This window comes from Narcine bancroftii, chromosome 3, assembly GCF_036971445.1.
Source record: "Narcine bancroftii isolate sNarBan1 chromosome 3, sNarBan1.hap1, whole genome shotgun sequence".
Classification (NCBI taxonomy): domain Eukaryota; kingdom Metazoa; phylum Chordata; class Chondrichthyes; order Torpediniformes; family Narcinidae; genus Narcine; species Narcine bancroftii.
Window position 1 is genome coordinate 15,121,772 of NC_091471.1, and position 18,997 is coordinate 15,140,768.

Consider the following 18,997-nt stretch of genomic DNA (forward strand, 5'->3'; position numbering starts at 1 on the left):
AAATACCTTGAGAGCATTGGTCCAAAAGTTTTGGGAAAAGTAACCTGGAAAAAAAACAAAAGTTTTATTAAAACAACATGTAATAATTCAACTGATACCAGTAAAATGTGTATGGCTCAGTTACTGAACAATCTCTAAGCAAAATCTGGAAATTTGCCAAGTCATAGAAAGTGATCTGCTATCTTTATGAATGACAACATTGAAGGCTATTGTTTTGTTCAAGCTTGAACTGTTTACTGCGATCACAATCATGGCTTACTGTAAAGTACAAAATGTTGAACTTATTCACATCTTGTGGAAATGAAGGATATTCAAATCATTCTAATTAACTGGCACAAGTCTGTTTTTTTTAAATGTAGGGAGCAGAAATGACAGAGCTTACAAACTGCCTTTACCCTTCCATTTTCACTATCCAAGGTCCGAATCAATCTTTCAAAGTGTATTTCTTTTGATTCAATGTTTATGATGTGGCTTTCGCTGCCTCAATTTACCAAACACAGATCAAGCGATCACTTCCCAGAATACTTCTGCTCAACTTGGAAAGGTGTCCGTAGATCCAACTACCTGCTACTTCAATTCTCAAATCAGATTCCTACCCTGACTTCTCTGCTTTTGACCTCCCACACTTAATTTAAGTTCATTTTCCAAGAGATTTGCTGCCCACTGACCACTAGTTTGGGTGTCATCTGTAAACTTACAAATAATATCATATACATTCTCTTCCAAATCATTAATATATAATGCACAATAGGGAACCCATTATGCATCAATCCTTTTAACACACCAGTGGTTACAAGTCCCCAATCTGAAAAGCAACACTCCACAACCACTCTCTGCCTCTTACCAGAGTCCATTTCATATCCAATTTGCTATCTAACCCTGGATCTCATGAATTCTAATCTTCTGGACTAGACTATCATGTGGCACCTCGTCAAAGATCAAAGTCCACCCTGCCCTTGTCAAACCTCTTGGTCACTTCCTCAAACAATTCAATCAAATTTGTGAGACTTGATCTCCAGTTAGCCATACTTTCTATCCAAAACAGTGCATTCAAATGCAAATAAATCCTCTCAGAATCCCTTCCACTAATGTTCCCATCACTGGCTTCACTGGATTCTCCTTGGAACATGCCTTTCTTAAATAAAAGTGCATCATTAGCCATTATCCAGTCTTTCATACTCAGGGACAATAAAATTACAAAAATCTCTGCCAAGGCTTCAACTGCCTCTATCCGTGCTTCCGCAAGAAGGGCGGCACAGTTGGCGTACCGGTTAGTGCAACACTTTTACAGTGCCTGCTATCAGGACCGGGCTTTGAGTCTTGTATTGTCTGCAAGGTGTTTGTACGTTTTCCCCATGTCTCCGGTTTCCTTCCACTGTTCGAAACATACTGGGGATGTAGGTTAATTGGGTGTAATTGGGCAGTACGGACCCGTGGGCTAAAATGGCCTATTACCATGCTGTTTATCAAAATTTAAATTTAAGAATATCCTTAGTTAGATTCTTAAGAATTATCCACCTTCATCCACATGAAGACTCAGCAGGCAAGGTAGCATCCAAGGGTAAAATTGGCCAGTCATCATTTCCGGTTGGGACCCATAATTGAGACCCACTAAGTTCTTTTGATTTTTCATTGTTTTCTCGAGACTTTAGCAGCTTGTGCATTGTTGCCAACACCCTCTCCTTTGTAATGTCAATATATCTGAGGATAGTACTGTTCTATTCTCTGAACTTACCAGCTTCCATGTCCATTTAAGACCTCACCACCTCGCACAGCCACACATAGATTTCTGCCTTGATTCTCAAGCGGACCTTCCGCTCCAAATACACATCAAATATTTTAGGATTTTCCTTTACCTTTTCTGCCAATATAGCTCATGGTCCCCCTTTAGTTCCAAAGTGAACTCCAAAATTGATTTGCTTGATCCCAGATGACTGCATCTGAAACATGCCTTTTTTCCTTTTGCTGGCCATAACCTCAATATTCTTCATCACTCAGGATTCTCTCATCCTTCCAGCCTTGCCCTTCACTCTAGCAGAAACCTGTCAGCCTCAAACTGTCCCTATTTAAAAGTCTTAAACTTGCCAGACACCCTTACCTGCAGACACCCTCTCCCAATCATCCTTTGCAGGTAGAAATTTTTGGATGAAGTCAAGTGATTACAGAGTGGAAAACACACTGATGTGGAGGACTACTCATGATTTTACTAAATAGGGGCCGACTTGAGAAGCCATATTGTCTTCTCCTGCTATTCCTTGTTATGAACTTAAAACAAAATGAAAAAGACAACAAATATCAATGTTATTTGAAATATTAATAGATTAGTTAAACTGCCTGTGGTACCTGTGTTCCAGAGTTGAGCTCTGTGGGTCAATACAGGTTGTGACAGCACCAATGACAAATGTAGACTGAACCTCAGGGTCTGGATGTGTCTGTATAGCTTGCACAACATCAATAACATCTGTGTATCTACAAGATTAATTGTGTGCATTGATTCAAAATTATTTTTTCAGCAACAAACAAAACATGCTTCAGTTTGTAAGTAAGTTGGAATTTATTCAGGATATTATTAGACAACAATCAGGAGTATAAACAAGAAACAACTGTAAAGTTTACATGGGCTCAGTAGACAGAACTTCAATCTTTTGTTGGGGTTCTAGAGCCAATCAAATACTACCCATCTATTAATCTTCATAACTGATGGATGTACAATTGATTATCAATATAGCAGGGGAAAAAAAGGTTTCATTTACATAATTTCATCCATTAAAAACAAAAATCACATCCCAACATTGCCCCACCAAAACCTATCTCGAAATATGCTGACAGTAGAATTTGCTGCATTCTAGCTACCATGAATTACACTCACCCTGGTGTAACAATCAATAATCTCATCCTCCTTCGTGAGTATACAGACTGGCGAACAGTTCTATTCCGCAATGTTTCCAAAACACTTGAAAGAAAATGGTGGATTTGACTGTAATTGAATGGCTCACAGTTATCTGGCATCTGTCGGTAAACTGACCACCTGTAATAAAAGACAATAATTAGGTATGACAGGAACATAATAGTTCTGATACCGAGATGTCAGATGATTATTATGTACACAGTTACACTGTGTTTGTTACTTCTACTTAATTTTATAATACTGACAAACGTTCATTTTTAACTTTTTAAAAAATTACTGATAGAAACTGTATCCATTTCAACTTATAAATTCCTTCCAACAATATTACCTTTTAACATGATTACATAGTTCACTTTAATGCCATGCATTTTGAAATAGAAAACAATGCTCAGCTAATACAATCTAGAAGACAAGTGGAGCACAATGAAACAAAAATTGAAAATCATTGAATTGAAATATTAACTATTTCTCTCTCTACAAATGGTGCTTGACCAGTTGAGTTCTTTCTGGGTTCACATTATCTGCATTTTGTTGTTTAATGCTTAATTTCATAAAATAACCTCCCATGCACAATACATAATCAAACGAATAGTAGATTTTACTTCAGATATTTTGAAAAACTCCCGTCTTATACACAATAAAACAGCCTTCCTACTTGATGTGTAAACTCATTTAATCACTTGAAGTGATATGTGAACTTAATGTATATTATATGCATCTTGGTAACTGTTGATAGAGCAAAGCAACATCTGAGGAATGATTATGAACATGAAAGTTTATCAAGTATTTTTGTAAAACATTTATAAAAAGCATTAAAGTTAAACTTTAAAAAATGCTAACAAATCATTTAAATTACTGGTTTTATTTGTTTTTTCTCGAGAAGAGGATATATCTCTGTCCTCAACCCGGAAGAGATTCCGTTCTTTTGCTTCGTTGATAGCTAGACAAGCAATTTTGATGAAGTGGAAAGATAAAGTTTCACACACTCACTTTCAATGGTTACATGATATCATGTCTTATTCAAATTTGGAAAAAAATTAGATACAACATTAAAGATGCAAAGTCTGAATTTGATAAGATGTGGGGCCCATTTATGGATTATCATCATAATTTGAGGATTTAAATGGTGTGGATGCTCTGAGGATTTCTTGTCAGGTGTTTGTGGGCCATTATTTGATTCATATTTACAATATATACAGTGAACCTTGTTTAGAAGGACAGGGTATATTAGTAGGGATAATTTTTTCCTTGCTTTTTTCTCCTTTTTAAGCTACAGATCATGGATCACATCAGAAAACAACAGGATCACATCAGAGAAGTAGAATACCCTTATATGAGGGTATTTTACGTGTATTATTTGCATAATTGTTGTATTCAATATTATTTTTGTACATAGTATAAGTTATGATTTAATTCTTTAATTATTATAATATAATTTGATGTTCTGAATGAAGTAAGTTGTGTAATCAATTTACAATTGATATATGAGATGTATATGATTTGATTTATGGTAATTATTAGTTTACTTTGTGTAAAGGGTTTTTGTTAAACTCAATAAAACTATTTAAAAATAAAGAAATTACTGACCTTCCATGCTCTTGATTCAAATTAACAATGTAGCTACCAAGTTCTTCTTTGTAACTGCCAGGTAGACCTGCAATAATTGTGATCACCATCTGGAATAAATGCAGAAGAAATTAATTGATGTGAACAAATGTGTTAACATCTAAAAAGAAACTGCAATATTATTTCAGAGTAATTGAAGCAAAATGCAATGTGCTAAACCCCACCCCCGCCCCGCCCCCTTCCCCAAACCAGTCCATTATGACAGTTCAAGTAACTACAATTTACTTTTAAGGAATTTACATCTAAAAATTAACTTATGGAATAAAAATGTACTCTTACAGAATTGTGTGAAAAAAAGACAATGTGCATGGGCAATTGAAAGAATTCACAAAGGACAAGGACTGTAAGCTGCCGTTAATAGTGGAGACCAGTTAAGGCATTTGCTTTGGAAACTTGCAAGGCAACCTCTTCTATTGATATTTCTACTTGTAACACAATCAAAATTCTCTTGCCTGTAGATTGCACACTAATGGAGGCAGCACTGTTGAGAGGAAAGTTTCCTATCCTGCATTTTAACTTATAACATGGAATTCAATTGTAAATAAAGGGTTTGTGTTGCATAAAATGATGATATGGACACTTTCCAAGGAACACAACTCTTTCGTAACACTGAGTTACAGTAATGGATATTAACGCAGTCAAAACACTGCACATTTCATGGCTTTTGTGTGCTTTTCATCTCTTCAGTAGTGGAGTTGAGAAAGCACTATGGTCCAAACCACTGCATATACCAGTGTTGCACAGAATAATTTCTAGGAATCGAAAGAAAATGAAGAGGACATAAGATTTTATTTTCTATAACTAAAGTTGAAAATTAAACCTATCTCTCATGAAATGTTGGTCCAGTCGAAAAAATAAAATGCAAAAGAACAGTAAACCTAATCAGAAAGGCAGGATTACAAGATCTCACCTATCAAGGTTGGAAACTGCCAAATTTGTTGCTTCCCAGAAAATAACCTGAGGTTGATGTTGTACAGGTCACATGGACCTCATGATCTAAATCCCAGAGTTTTAATCAAGATAGTTATAGAGCAGCCATTTGCAGCAGGGGCCCTCTCATTTCCCACCACTCATCCCCCAATCAGGTCCCATAAAACATTTAGTAAAAGCCTTGTTTTCTTTTCACTTCATGTACCAAAATTTTTTATGTAGTCAGTTGGAGAGAAGCATGGAAAAAACCAAAACTTGACTGCTTTACAGGGAAGGGGGCCCATAAACTTTGTCCAGAGTCCAAAGGGGGCCAAAGCCAACAATAAGTTGAGAATGTCTTTTTTTGAGGGAGCTTGAAAACTGATCATCATCTTGCACATTGTTTGCTTCTGTGTAATATGGAGAAAGATATATGTGACGTCCCAATTAAGGAAGGAGGGACAGGGATAGAAAACACCTAACCTGTTAACTTATTAATACTAGTGCTAGAATCAGCATTAAAATATGATACCAAAACACACAAATTAATATGATGGAAACAGAAATTGCATTTGAAAATCCCAATAAAGTTCTGAAGGGAATTTACAGCAGGCTGTCAATAATATCTCATCGAGGAAACTGCTAAAAAATGGTAAACCACTAACACACATTGAGAAGGGAAACAAGGGTGAAGAATAAACACGTCCTTTGCCAATAGGGAATCTGATCTAGTGAGATGCTACAGAGCACCATCCTTTGGCCCGAAATACTGACAAACCAGTATCAGCTGGTAGAGGGGATCAAATCCAACATTTCCTTGTTTGCTGAAGATGTGAAATTAAGTGCCAATTTGAATAATGATACCATTGCAAAGATTCGAGGAGGGCACAGATTAGAATTCACGATGTGTTAAATTTGGAATTTATAAATGCAACTGTCATTTCAGTGGTGATGGGCCTGAAACTACAGGTACGCAATCTTTTATCCAAAATTCTGAAAACCAAATTTTTTTTCCACAGAGATCATCTGCACACTAAAGCTTGTGTTTGGTGCCAAACATAGCCCAATGCAATCCAGGCACAACTAATACTTGAATATTTTATGTCAGTAATTAGTAGAACCCTAGGGAATCATTACTTTATAGGTGCCAGTGGAAAAACAGAGTACAAACGTCCAACTCGTTGTAGATGGCCCGACACCCCAATAGCCTGCCCATCCGAGCTCCCGCTGCAGGTCCTTGCCCCGGACACCTGCCCATCTGAACCCATGACACCCCGGTGACCCGTCTGAATTCCTGACCATGGATCCTTGGCCCAACATACCACTCATCCAAGCTCCTGATTTGGATGCTGAACCGGGGAGGGGTGAAGGGTTGCAGCAGCACTGGGGCAGGGTCCTCTGAAGGGGTGCTAGGAGCTCCAGTAGGCCAGGGCGTTGGGAGGTACGGTTGGCGGACTGCTGTCGAGGCATCGGGGGCTGGGATGGTCGTTGCAAACACCCTCCTCCCTCCTCCAGTGCTGCTGTAACCCCACCACCATCAAGGCGCAGCAGCCTCAACCCCCAAATCCAGAAACCCTTCTAGTTAGAAAGTCATTGTTTTGTGTGAATCTGATATCAGCGCAATTATTGACAATACTGCTGTTATTATTTTATTATCCGAAAAATTCCGGATTCCAGAAAAGCGTCTAGTTCCAAGATTCTATACCTGTACCAAATTGTCAACAAAAGCCTGCACAATTCAAGGAAAGAGTTGAGCCACCCTGAATTAATCTGGCCTATCTGTGCCTACAGATCCATAACCACATGATTTGTTCTTTACAACTCTGAAATGGCTGAGTGTTTGCTCATTGTTATTTTAAAACAATATGAATAAAATTGTGCCACTCACCTGAAATTGATCTTGACTCTGACTATACAAGAAGCATTGATTTGAGCAGCAAGAGAACAAAATTTGTTATACATATTAACGATCTGGATGTAGGGGTGGAGAATTGGATAAGCAAGTTTGCAGATGACACAAAGATTGGTGGTGTTGTGGACAGTGAGGTAGATTACCGTAGATTAAAAGGTGATTTAGGAAGGCTGGAGGTGTGGGCTGAGAAATGGCTGATGGAATTTAATACAGATAAATGTGAGGTGCTACATTTTGGAAAGGCAAATTTAAATAGGTCATATACATTGAATGGTAGACAATTGAGGAGTGCAGAGCAACAAAGGGATTTTGGAGTGATGGTAAATAGTACCCTCAAGGCTGATACTCAGGTAGATGGTGTGGTGAAGAAGGCATTTGGAATGTTGGTCTTCATAAATCGGACTATTGAATTCAAGAGTAGGGAGGTTATGATGAAATTGTACAAGGCATTGGTGAGGCCAAATTTGGAGTACTGTGTACAGTTTTGGTCACCAAATTATAGGAAAGATATAAACAAAATAGAGAGAGTGCAGAGAAGGTTCATGAGAATGTTGACAGGATTTCAGGGTCTGAGTTACAGGGAAAGGTTGTGCAGACTGGGGCTTTTTTCTCTGGAGTGTAGAAGATTGAGAGGGGACTTGATCGAGGTGTTTAAGATTTTAAAAGGGACAGACAGAGTAAATGTGGATAGGCTTTTTCAATTAAGAAAGGGGGAGATTCAAACTAGAGGGCATGGTTTAAGATTGAAGGGAGAAAATTATAAGGGGAACATGAGGGGAAATTTCTTTACACAGAGGGTGGTGGGGATGTGGAATGAGCTTCTGGCAGACGTGGTCGAGGCGGGATCATTGGTTACATTTAAGGAAAGACTGGATCGTTACATGGATAGGAGGGGACTGGAGGGGTATGGACCGGGTGCTGGTCAGTGGGACTAGGAGGGTGGGGATTTGCTACGGCATGGACTAGTAGGGCCGAACTGGCCTGTTCTGTGCTGTAAGTGGTTATATGGTTATAAAATGTACTCAAGTCATGTCTGCATTTGGTCCCTATCCTTCCAATCCCTTCCTATCTACAAATCTGTACAAATGTCTTAAATGTCAGAATTGCGCCAGCTTCTAGTTTCTTCCAGCAGCTCCTTCCAGATCTTGAGTGAAAAAAGGTTGCTCATCAGGTCCCTCGTCTCTTACCTTAACCATAAAGCCTTTCTTTCCAAAATCATCTACCCTTTGGAGAAGACTGAGCATTTGCTTGCCCCTCATGATTTTTTAAATATCCAAAGTCAGCCCTCAACCTCCTACATTCTCAGACATCCAGCCTATCAAACCTCTCCCTGTAACTCAAGCCTTTTAGTACTGGCAACATTCTGGTGAATTCTCTCTACACCACTTCCAATTCATTGATGCCCTTCCTATAGTTCAGATTTCAGAGTACTCTCATACCCCTTTTACAAAGAGTAAATTGGTGTGTCGACTACCTATGTTTAAAGCCAGGTTGGGTCAGATCAGAGAGTTCACAATGAACCAAGAAAAACTGGTTCAGTGAGACCTTTTTCTTAGGGACCTGGCATTACATTATTGGCATCCTGGGAAGGTAGGTAAGCTTTTTACACGTGAAACACGTTGGCTCTGATACTACCTACCTTGGAGTGTAAGTACCGGGATGAATATTACCTCTCATGCTGGTTTTGTCGTGTTCACACAGGTAAGTGAGGCCTTCAATTACCACCTTTCAAGGGCAGTGTAAAAGGGCCTTAAGTGTGCTCTTACCAATGCTTTGTACAAATGAATCACAAGGTCCCAACTTTTGTACTCAATTCCCTGCCTGATGAAGGCAAGCGCCCCAAAACTACTTCATCACCTTGCCCATTTGAGTCATTACTTTCATGGAAAAGCCTTGCTTCACTGCTCTATGTTCACTGGGAAAAATCAGGATTGATCATAAATAGGTAAATTGAATAAGTGGATCCTAAAGTTCCAGTTATTCCACTAAGGTTAGGAGAGAAAAAAACTAGAGGACATGGGTTAAGGGTGAAAGGGGAAAAGTTTAAAGCGAACATTAGGAGGAACTTCTTAATGCACAGTGGTGGGAGTGTGGAATGAGCTGCTAACTGAATTGGTAAAAGCAAGATCAATTTTGACTATTTAAGAAAATATTTGGACGGGAGGGGTATGGAGGGAAATGTCTGGGTGCATGTCAATGAACTTGCAGAATTTCAGTTCAGCACAGAGGACTGAAGGCCTGTTTCTGTGCTATAGTTGTTCCATGGCTCAAAATAGTCTTAAAATAGTAAATGCTTATAACTCTATGTTCTTGTGTTTACATCAGCTTTAAGTTAGTTTCTCACAGGTAAACAAAGGCAATAAGAGCCTTGTAAGTAAAAACACACATGATCAAAATGATTAATTCAAGCATGGCCATAAATACAAAATTAAAATACAATTATTAAAGTAAAAACAAATTAAAACGATAAAAAAGAAAGGGCAGAAAGTATCCGGTTGGTCATTTTGTAGAGAGAGAAAGAATGTGGATGAACAGAGGACCTTGGGGTTCAAATTCATACATCCCCCTCAAAGTCACCACACAGGTTGATAGGATAGTTAAGAAGGACTGTGGGATGCTGGGCTTCATTAATAGGGCAATGGAGTTCAGGAGTAGAGAGGTCATGTTGCAATTCTACAAATTTCGGGTGAGACCACACAGAGTATTGTGTTCAGTTCTGGTCATCTCATGATAGGAAGGACGTGGAAGCTATGGAGAGGGTACAGAGGAGATTTAGCAGGAAGCTGCCTGCCTGGATTGGAAAATAAGTCTTATGAGACAACCTTAGCAAAGGTGGATGAGAGGAAACTTGATAGAGGTCTATAAAATTATGACTGGCATAGATAGGGTGGACACCCAGCAGCTGTTCCCAGGGAAGGAATAGCAAACACTAGAGGAAATATGTACAAAGTGAAGGGAGGGAAGTTTAGGGGAGACATCAGGGGTGAGTTTTTTTTTTAAACAGAATACTGTGGGTGCCTTACCAGGGATGATGATGGAGGCTGAAACATTAGGGGCATTTCAGAGACTCTACACATGGATGAAAGAAAAAGAGAGCTACAGATTAGAGTGGGTTTAGTACTTTTTTTAAAGGAATATATGGGTTGGGACAACATCGAGAGCCGAAGGGCCTGTACTGTGCTATAATGTTCTATGTTCTAAGAGTTAACATTTTAGGTCAGTTCTGATGGAGGGTTGTTGGCTTGAAACGCAAATTCTTTTTCTCTCTCCACAGAACACCACATCTGCTGGTTATTTCCACCATCTGCTATTCTTTTAATGTTCAAAGCATAATTATACTCATATTTGCTTGGCATTCTAGAAATATCTCGATATCAACATTCAATACATCTTTCAACATAAAAGAAAAAAAATAGAAATGATGGAAATGCAGAGCAGGTCAATTAGGTCCTGCTGAGAGAGAAATATGTGTTACTCTATTCTTCATTTTCAGCATTGTCATCATTTGTAAAAATCTATTATGAACTATTAATATCAAATGTGCAGTCAGATAAAAACAAAATAACTTTGCAACAATAAAAATTCAAATAAAAAGTCCATTAATAAAATCTGGATTATTCCAATTCTTTAAAAGAACACTGCACTTTTCCTGATGAACAAAAAGTGTACATCAACATAGTTTTAACAATCCACTTACCATTTCATGGTAATAAGGAAAGACGAAGAAAATAACATTTTTATTAGTATTGATGAACCAAGCAAGTGCTTAATTACCTTATGCTGATCATCATTCACTGAGGAGAACAAACTTGGCTGTTGCAACAATATGGGCAGGTCAGATTTTCTTACTGGCTCATGGCTCACACTACTCACAGCAAAGTGCTGTAAAAATCTGTAAACAAGAAAACTTTAAGACAACTCTATGTTGCAATGATTCTCCAACGACTCAGTTTAAAACTGAACCAAGATATCTGCCTATCACCCATAACAAAAACTATATGGACTACATTCTAAATAAATTAACAAACCTTCTGTAAATTCCAGAGCTTAATATTAATTAAACTTCAAACACAGAAATAACGAAATAATTACCAATAAGCTCAGATTAATGTTTATAATATAAAAGATCTGATTGCAAAAAGCATTAAGATTCTGGAAAACAAAATTTAAGACATTTCCCTCTTAAGTTGTAAGTAATTTTCTCCAGGGAACATAGCTCTGCATCTCTGGGTTCCATCTTGCCGTGCTTAGCTGTGAGTCAGATTTCCAGGTAACCATTATGCATTTCCTGGCCACCGCCAAGGAAATTAATTTAGTGTTTGGATAATCTTGGACTCGCATCCAGTGTTGGATCCTATTGAGGTGTGGCAGCATACTTGCGGCACATCGAAACACAGGTGTGATGAGCCTTCCCAGGGCCTTTCTCAATAAGAATACAGCGAATAACAAGATCACACAAGCCCTGAAATACTGAGAATGAGGAGACAATTTTGAAATCCTGCTGGCTCCTCCCTCCGTTTTTTTCTCATGTATTTATATTGCTATTTTTAATAATTGAGTTTTATGCTTTTTCTTGGGATGAAATGGGAGGGAGGGAAAAGAGTGGATTCAGCAAAAGGGGAGGATTGTTCCCCTATAATACCTGGCTAATAAAAGTTTGTAAAACTATAAATAAAATTTCAAAAAAAAATATTGGAAGACAGTAAACTAAAATAGATGATTAATCCCATAAATTATTTTTATATACATTTATTTTGGATTGCTATGTATATACAGTCTTTGTATGTTACATGTTCTGTGTGTGCACTATGGTCTAGAGATAAGTTTGTTGTCGGGTTGTCTATGTACAATCAAATGTCAATAAACTTGAACATGATTGGATCAAATGGAAAAGCAAGGTTATGATGCTAAATGTCTCATTCCATTTAGTCTTTTCTCGCTTCTTTATTGCACATAAAAATATCATAGGCAGGGCATTTATGTTCAAATAAATGAGATCTAACAACTTAAAAGAAGGAAATAGGTTAATCATAAGATGAAAAGAAAAACAACAGATTGTCTGTATAAATAATTTATGCTGAAAAATATACATACACATCAAATCCCAGTAGATTAGGACTGATGCTTTTTAAACGTCTCCATCCTTCATCTCTTGCTCGAGATTTGACTTCAAAAACCTTTTCCAAGTTACAATGTCTGACAAAGAAGAAAGAGCAACACCCTAATAATCTCAAGGACCACGACAAAGTTTCAAATTACAATTTAAATATAATGACTTCAGCAAGAATAACACTTTTATTACTAATTAATCACAATGGTAAATTGATCACTAAATGTAAATGTAACTAAATTATGAAATTGTAAGGTTAATTTTTTTGCTGGCAATTCCATCGTTGACTCCTGGTGATGTCCTATTAGTAGGCCAGCTCATTCATAAATCTATTCCAGCAAGGCACTCAACAAATAAAAGGCAGAGAAGAACCAGAGATCACCTACTCTACAGCTTGACACCCAAATCAATCTGTATATATAATATACACATTGAACTTTCTATCCACACCATCAACTTTATAACCATATAACCATTTATGGAGTGGAAACAGGCCATGTCGGCCTTTCAAGTCTGCATCGATTCACTAGAACAACTCCACTAGCTCAAACCTCCCGCTCTCCGCCAATAACCCTCCAACCCCCTCACCCAACCTTCTCTTAAATGACAGAAGGGACCCTGATGCAACCATCTCATTTGGAAGTTCATTCCATTCAGCCACCCACTCGCTGAGCAAAAAAGCCATCTCTAATATTTCTCCTAAAGTGTTGCCCCCTTACCTTTAACTCATGGCCTCTTGTTCCAACCTCCCCAGCCCTCAGGGGAAAGAGTCTGTTTATGTCTAGTCTATCTATTCCTTTCATAATTTTAAATACCTCTATCAAGTCCCTGCTCAGTCGTCTACGTTCCAATGAATAAAGTCCCAGTCTCCTTAATCTATCCCTGTAATCCAGATGCTGTAACCCAGGCAACATCCTTGTAAACCTTCTCTGCACGCTCTCCACCGTATCTATATCCTTTCTATAATTTGGAGACCAGAACTGAGTATAGTACTCCAAACCTGGCCTCACCAATGCCTTAAACAGCTGCAGCATCACCTCCCAGCTCCTATACTCTATACTATGATTTATGAAGGCCAGCATACCATATGCCTTCTTAATCACCCTGTCTACATGGGAATGCACCTTCAGTGTACTCTGTACCATAACCCCCCCAGGTCCCTTTGCTCCTCTGTGTGCCTCAGAGACATATACAATTGTATATGTCCTATTCTGGTTATTTTTTTACTGAAATGCAACACCTCACACTTGTCTACATTGAATTCCATCTGCCATCTTTCAGCCCACTCTTCCAAACAAACCAAATCCTTCTGAAATCCAAGAAAATCTACCTCACTATCCACCACTCCTCCTATTTTCGTATCATCCGTATATTTGCTTACCCAGTTAACCACACCCTCCTCCAAATCATTAATATAAATGATAAACAACAAGGGACCCAGCACCGATCCCTGAGGTACCCCGCTTCTCACAGGCTTCCAACCTGACATATAGTTGTCCACCATGACTCTCTGCTGTCTATCTCCCAACCACCTCTGAACCCATGTCACAATCTCTCTACTAATTCCTAGTGACTGAACCTTCCTTTTTAACCTTCCATGTGGAAGGTTTTGACTTATCAAAAGCCTTACTAAAATCCAAATAGATCACATCAACCGCTCTACCTTCATCCACCTTTTTTGTCACTTCCTCAAAAGGTTCGTCAAACTTGACTTTCCTTTCACAAACCCATGCTGGGTGCCCCTCATCAATCCCTGCCTATCCAGATATGCGTATATACTATCTCGAAGAATACCCTCCATAACCTTCTCCACCACCGAAGTTAAACTTACTGGCTGATAATTACTTGGCCTACACCTACTGCCTTTTTTGAACCATGGAACAACATTTGCAACCCTCCAATCCTGTGGTACCACCCCCTCCTCCAGTGATCTTTGAAAAATCACTGTCAGTGCCCCCGCTATTTGTTCCCTGACCTCCCTTAAAGTCCTGGGAAAAATCCCATCAGGACCAGGAGACTTATCCATCTTAATTGACCCTAGAAGCTCCAAAACTCTCGCTTTACAATCCCTAACCTTTCCATAACTGAGCCCTTTTCCTCTCTTATCTCGTATATTCCAATGTCTCTTTCCCTCGTGAATACAGACGAGAAAAAATAGTTCAATATTTCTCCCGTCTCATACGGTTCCTGACATAGTTCACCGGTCCCATCATCCAGTCGACCTACTCTATCCTTAACCCTCCTTTTACTGTTCACATATCTGTAAAAGCCCTTAGGATTCACCTTCGCCTTATTAGCTATGGACATCTCATACCTTCATTTTGCCTTTCTAATTTCCCTCTTAAGGTTCTTCCTGCAATCTAAGTAACGACCATACATCTCCTCATTCCCTTGTTTTTTGGTATATTTGGTATAGGCCTCCCTCTTGTCCCGAACTAACTTCTTAATTTCACCAGAAAACCACAGCTCCCTCGAACCTTTAGTCTTCCCCTTTGGCCTGACTAGAACATAAAGATCCTGTCAGGGGCTGTTAGCAAATATGGTGCTACCCCAGACACGTGAAGGTAGAGTTCAACCATGAGTTGCTAAGCCTCATAGTCAGTGATTTTTTTTTTAAATATGACTTCAGTATTTTACTTAATTTAAGTAAAAGACCTCAATTTATTATATTTTAACATTTTTTTAAAATAAATCAATCAGTTTTAAATTAATGGCCTCTGACAAAAGCAAACATTCAAAAAGATGCTCGAACATAGGAATTACAGAAGCTGCAATCTTGAGAAACAACAGAAGCGGGAAAGATTCAGTGGGCCAGGCAGCATCCATTGAAAGAAAGGGAGAGTCAACATTTTGGGTTGGGCCCAGTAAAAAGATCTCAAACCCAAAAGTTGACTGTCCATTTTTCACCAAGAATGCTACCTGATTTGTTGAGTCTCAAAAGCTTCTTTTTCAAAAGGCCAATTTCAAGGTTAAACACAGGATTCTGTTGACCTGTGATTAAGTGAAAAGACACACAAATACTGGGGAAACTCAGCAAGTCAAACAGTGCCTTTACGTAGCAAAGGTAAAGATACATCACCAACATTTCAGGCTCGAACCCTTCAAGGTGTGCCAATTTCATGTGTGTGCTTAGCAAAATACCATCAACTCATCTCCTGTCTGACAAGAAGCACAAATAGTCTCGACCATTGCTACATAAGCAAAGATGTCTACCACTCCATCACCTATCTCTGCATTTGGTAAATCAAACACTGGGGGGGAAGAAGTGTGAGAATGCAGAACACAACCTGCTCCAATAGGCTTTTGATGAACATTTCTGGTGAAAAACCTTTTGTCAGCACTGACAAATACTTTTTATCCTGTGTAAGGGCAATAAAGTCCAGGCTCAGAAGTACTGATAAGATCTTTCAAAGATTGGGATTGGAGCTTAAGGATAGGTTTTTGGTTTTTACAAGCAGAGAGAGGAAAAAAAACAAACAGGATTCTTCTCAAAGAGAGAAAAAAAATCAGTTCTACAGTAGCAGTTGAAGCTGCAAAATGGTATGCTGGCAGGGTTGTTGAAAGACCCCATTTTGAAGATGGGTTGTGAGTTCTGAGTTTAGCCTGTTCAAAACCCTTGTCGTCCTTACAAGAGGAAAATGGCTTGTTACCATGTTTCTCCTGAAATAAGGGAAACAAGAGGAACTCTGTGGTGACTTGGAAGAAGAGGTTATCATCTGGAAAACATATCACGGAGCAAGTTTCTTCAGCAAGACACTGAAGTGACTGATTTGAGGAAATTAGTTTGTGTGTGTCTAACGAGCAACATATATCTCTCTGAAACCAATAAGAACCTTCTTGACTAGTAATCATTTAACTTTAAGCACCAGCCTGGTGCAGATTCATAAATGTTAAATTCTGTGCACAGTATACGAATTGCCTGATACTGGTGAACTTGGAAAAGTGAGAAGTGAATGACTGGACTATTAAAGCAAAGAACTTTCCTGAACACATACACACTACATACACGTGCATTTAGAATTAGAGGCGGGGGGGGGTTAAGTTAAGTTAAATTAATAGTAATAAGTTTAATATTGATCTTGTTATTATGTTTAAAGTAAATAAAAAGCAACTTTTGTTTAAGTAACCATTGTCTTGGTGAATTTCTATTGCTGCTGGGTTTTAGAGTCCTCTGGGCTCGTAACAGATCAGAACTGCACGCCTGGCTATATCAGTGAAGTAAAAAATAAAATTCGATTTTGAGCTGAAGTCAGTAATTACTAACGTCAACATCTTGAAATGATCCGAAAAGAGCAATTAAAGGGCAAAGTTCCAATTTAATCTTAAGAATCACCAATAATGTTTGAAAAATATCTTTCCAAAATTTTTGGAAATGGAATTAAACTTTACAAAGAATACTTCTTTGTTGGTAATTTTAGGATCCGTTGTATCTTCCACTTTATACAAGTTAACTGATAATCTAATATTTAAACATAGTTTGAGAATATGGGCACAATTTAGAAGGTGTTTTGGATTTCAGAACTTATCCCTTGCTAGTCCTATTATATCTAATCACCTATTTCTACCTTCATTGCAGGAGACAGCTTTTAATGATTGGCACAGATTGGCCATTAAAGGTTTCAAAGACCTTTTTTATTCAAAATAATTTTGCTTCTTTTGAACAATTGGTGGTAAAATTCAACTTACCAAACATTTTTTTTTAGATATTTACAAATTAGACATTTTGTTCTGTGACAGATTATAGATATGATTTTGGGAGATAAATTAGGGCAGGTTTTTTTTTAAGTGTAGGTCACATACAAACACTTCAAAACAGATCTCATTTAAAATACTGGAGCTCTGCTCAAGTTAGACAGTCCCGCTCCAAGAGCCTTTGCAAAAACTTTTAGAGAGTCCCCAAGAGACTTCACTAACGGATTGTTGTTTTGAAAAGCAACAGATGAAAGAAGTCGGCGGATTTGGTTCGGAGCCAAAGCTTTCTGAGGGAAGTTTGCTGTTCTAAGGGGGTCATGCGGTTTTGCAAGCAGAGAGAGTCAAGCAGGCTTTTTCTCTGAGATAGAGGGAGAGAATTCAGTTCTGCAGTTTTACAGTCTGCAGCAACAGCTGGGACTGGAACAGGACAAGTTGGCAAGCTTGTGGAAAAAAAAATTTTGAAAACGAGTTGTGAGTGCTTAGTTCAGCCTGGTCAAATCCCTTGAGGTTCATACAAGAGGAGAGGACTGGCTGCCTAATGTTTCACTTGAAATAAGGGAAACAAAAAGGAACTCTGTGGTGACCTGAAAGAAAGAGGTTATCACCTGAAAAACCCTGATGGGGCAGGTTTCTTCGGCAAGACAGTGACATGGCTGATTAAAAGGGATAAGTTTGTGCCAGGAACAACACATCTCTCTCTGAAAGCCGACGAGAAACTTCCTGAGTGGTAACCATTTATCTTTCAAACATTAAAGCCTGGTGAAATTCATAAAGGTTAAATTCTGTGCACAGTATAAGAATTGCCTGCAACCAGTGAACTTGAAGTAATGAGGTGAGATTGGACTGCGAATTAAAGAACTTTTCTAAACTTACACACATATTATATAAATACGCATTTAGAATTAGAAGGGGGTTAAGTTAGTTTAAGTATAAGTTAAAGTTTGATCCTGTTTTCATGTTTAAATATAATTAAAAGCAACTTTTGTTTAAGTAGCTGTTTGTCTTGGTGAATATCTATTGCTGCTGGGTTTTGGGGTTCTCTAGGCTCGTAACAGTTCAATCTCAGATCCCTGACTCTTGCAAATTCCCGAGGCAAATATTCTTGATTTAGATTTACAACTTTCTCCTAAAGATTCAATATCTCTTATTTATAATAATTTTCTTGATTTAAGAATGGACTCATTAGTTAAGATTAAGAAAGACTTGTACAGAATTTGAATCTTTCATTTTCTGATGAAGTTTGGGGTTCCACTGTAATTTGATCAATACGATCTCCCTTTGTGCATGACTTTGCTTATTGCAATTTAAAGTGGTCCACAAAGTAAATGTGTCTAAAGTTAAATTATCTCGTTTTAACTCTGATATAAATCCTCTATGTGACAAATGTAAAATTGCTGAGGATTCTTTCATTCACATGTTTTGCACTTGCCCTAGTTTACAAAAATGTCATACTTTCAACATAAATTTTTTTAAAAATTCTAATTAAACCTTGTATTTGCTAAAATAAAACATTTCATTTTCCAGATTGGGATTGCAATTGATGAGGCAGTGATCAAGTTTAATAATAAGACAGATTTAGTTATCATACAGATTATGTTAAATCTATTAAATAGCTTTTGCAAGTAATAACTAACAATTTAGATCCAGTCTAAACCAGCAAACGTGGCTTCAAAAAACGTTGTAATAATAATTAACGAAAAAAACTCATCATCCGGAATTCCAAATATTCAAAAAAAAATTTCAGGTGTGATATGACATCACAATTTGAAAAAAAGTTGATTTTTTTTACCCACAAACCTCAAGTGGGGCGACAGGGAATCAGTTTTACAAAAGATATTTT

General features: G+C 38.0%; 1 protein-coding gene across 7 annotated transcripts in view; it reads right to left on the reverse strand.

Annotated features, from left to right (window-relative positions):
* Window positions 1-18,997, reverse strand: part of dnaaf9 (dynein axonemal assembly factor 9) — a 194,391-nt gene that overhangs the window by 17,031 nt on the left and 158,363 nt on the right. For all 7 annotated transcript variants that reach the window (XM_069923517.1, XM_069923521.1, XM_069923518.1 and 4 more), the window contains 6 exons: window positions 12,450-12,551; window positions 11,130-11,247; window positions 4,496-4,584; window positions 2,870-3,028; window positions 2,344-2,469; window positions 7-44 (listed from right to left, as the gene is read on the reverse strand). In XM_069923517.1, coding sequence (XP_069779618.1) covers window positions 7-44; window positions 2,344-2,469; window positions 2,870-3,028; window positions 4,496-4,584; window positions 11,130-11,247; window positions 12,450-12,551 — 632 coding nt within the window. The remainder of the gene's footprint in view (window positions 1-6; window positions 45-2,343; window positions 2,470-2,869; window positions 3,029-4,495; window positions 4,585-11,129; window positions 11,248-12,449; window positions 12,552-18,997) is intronic.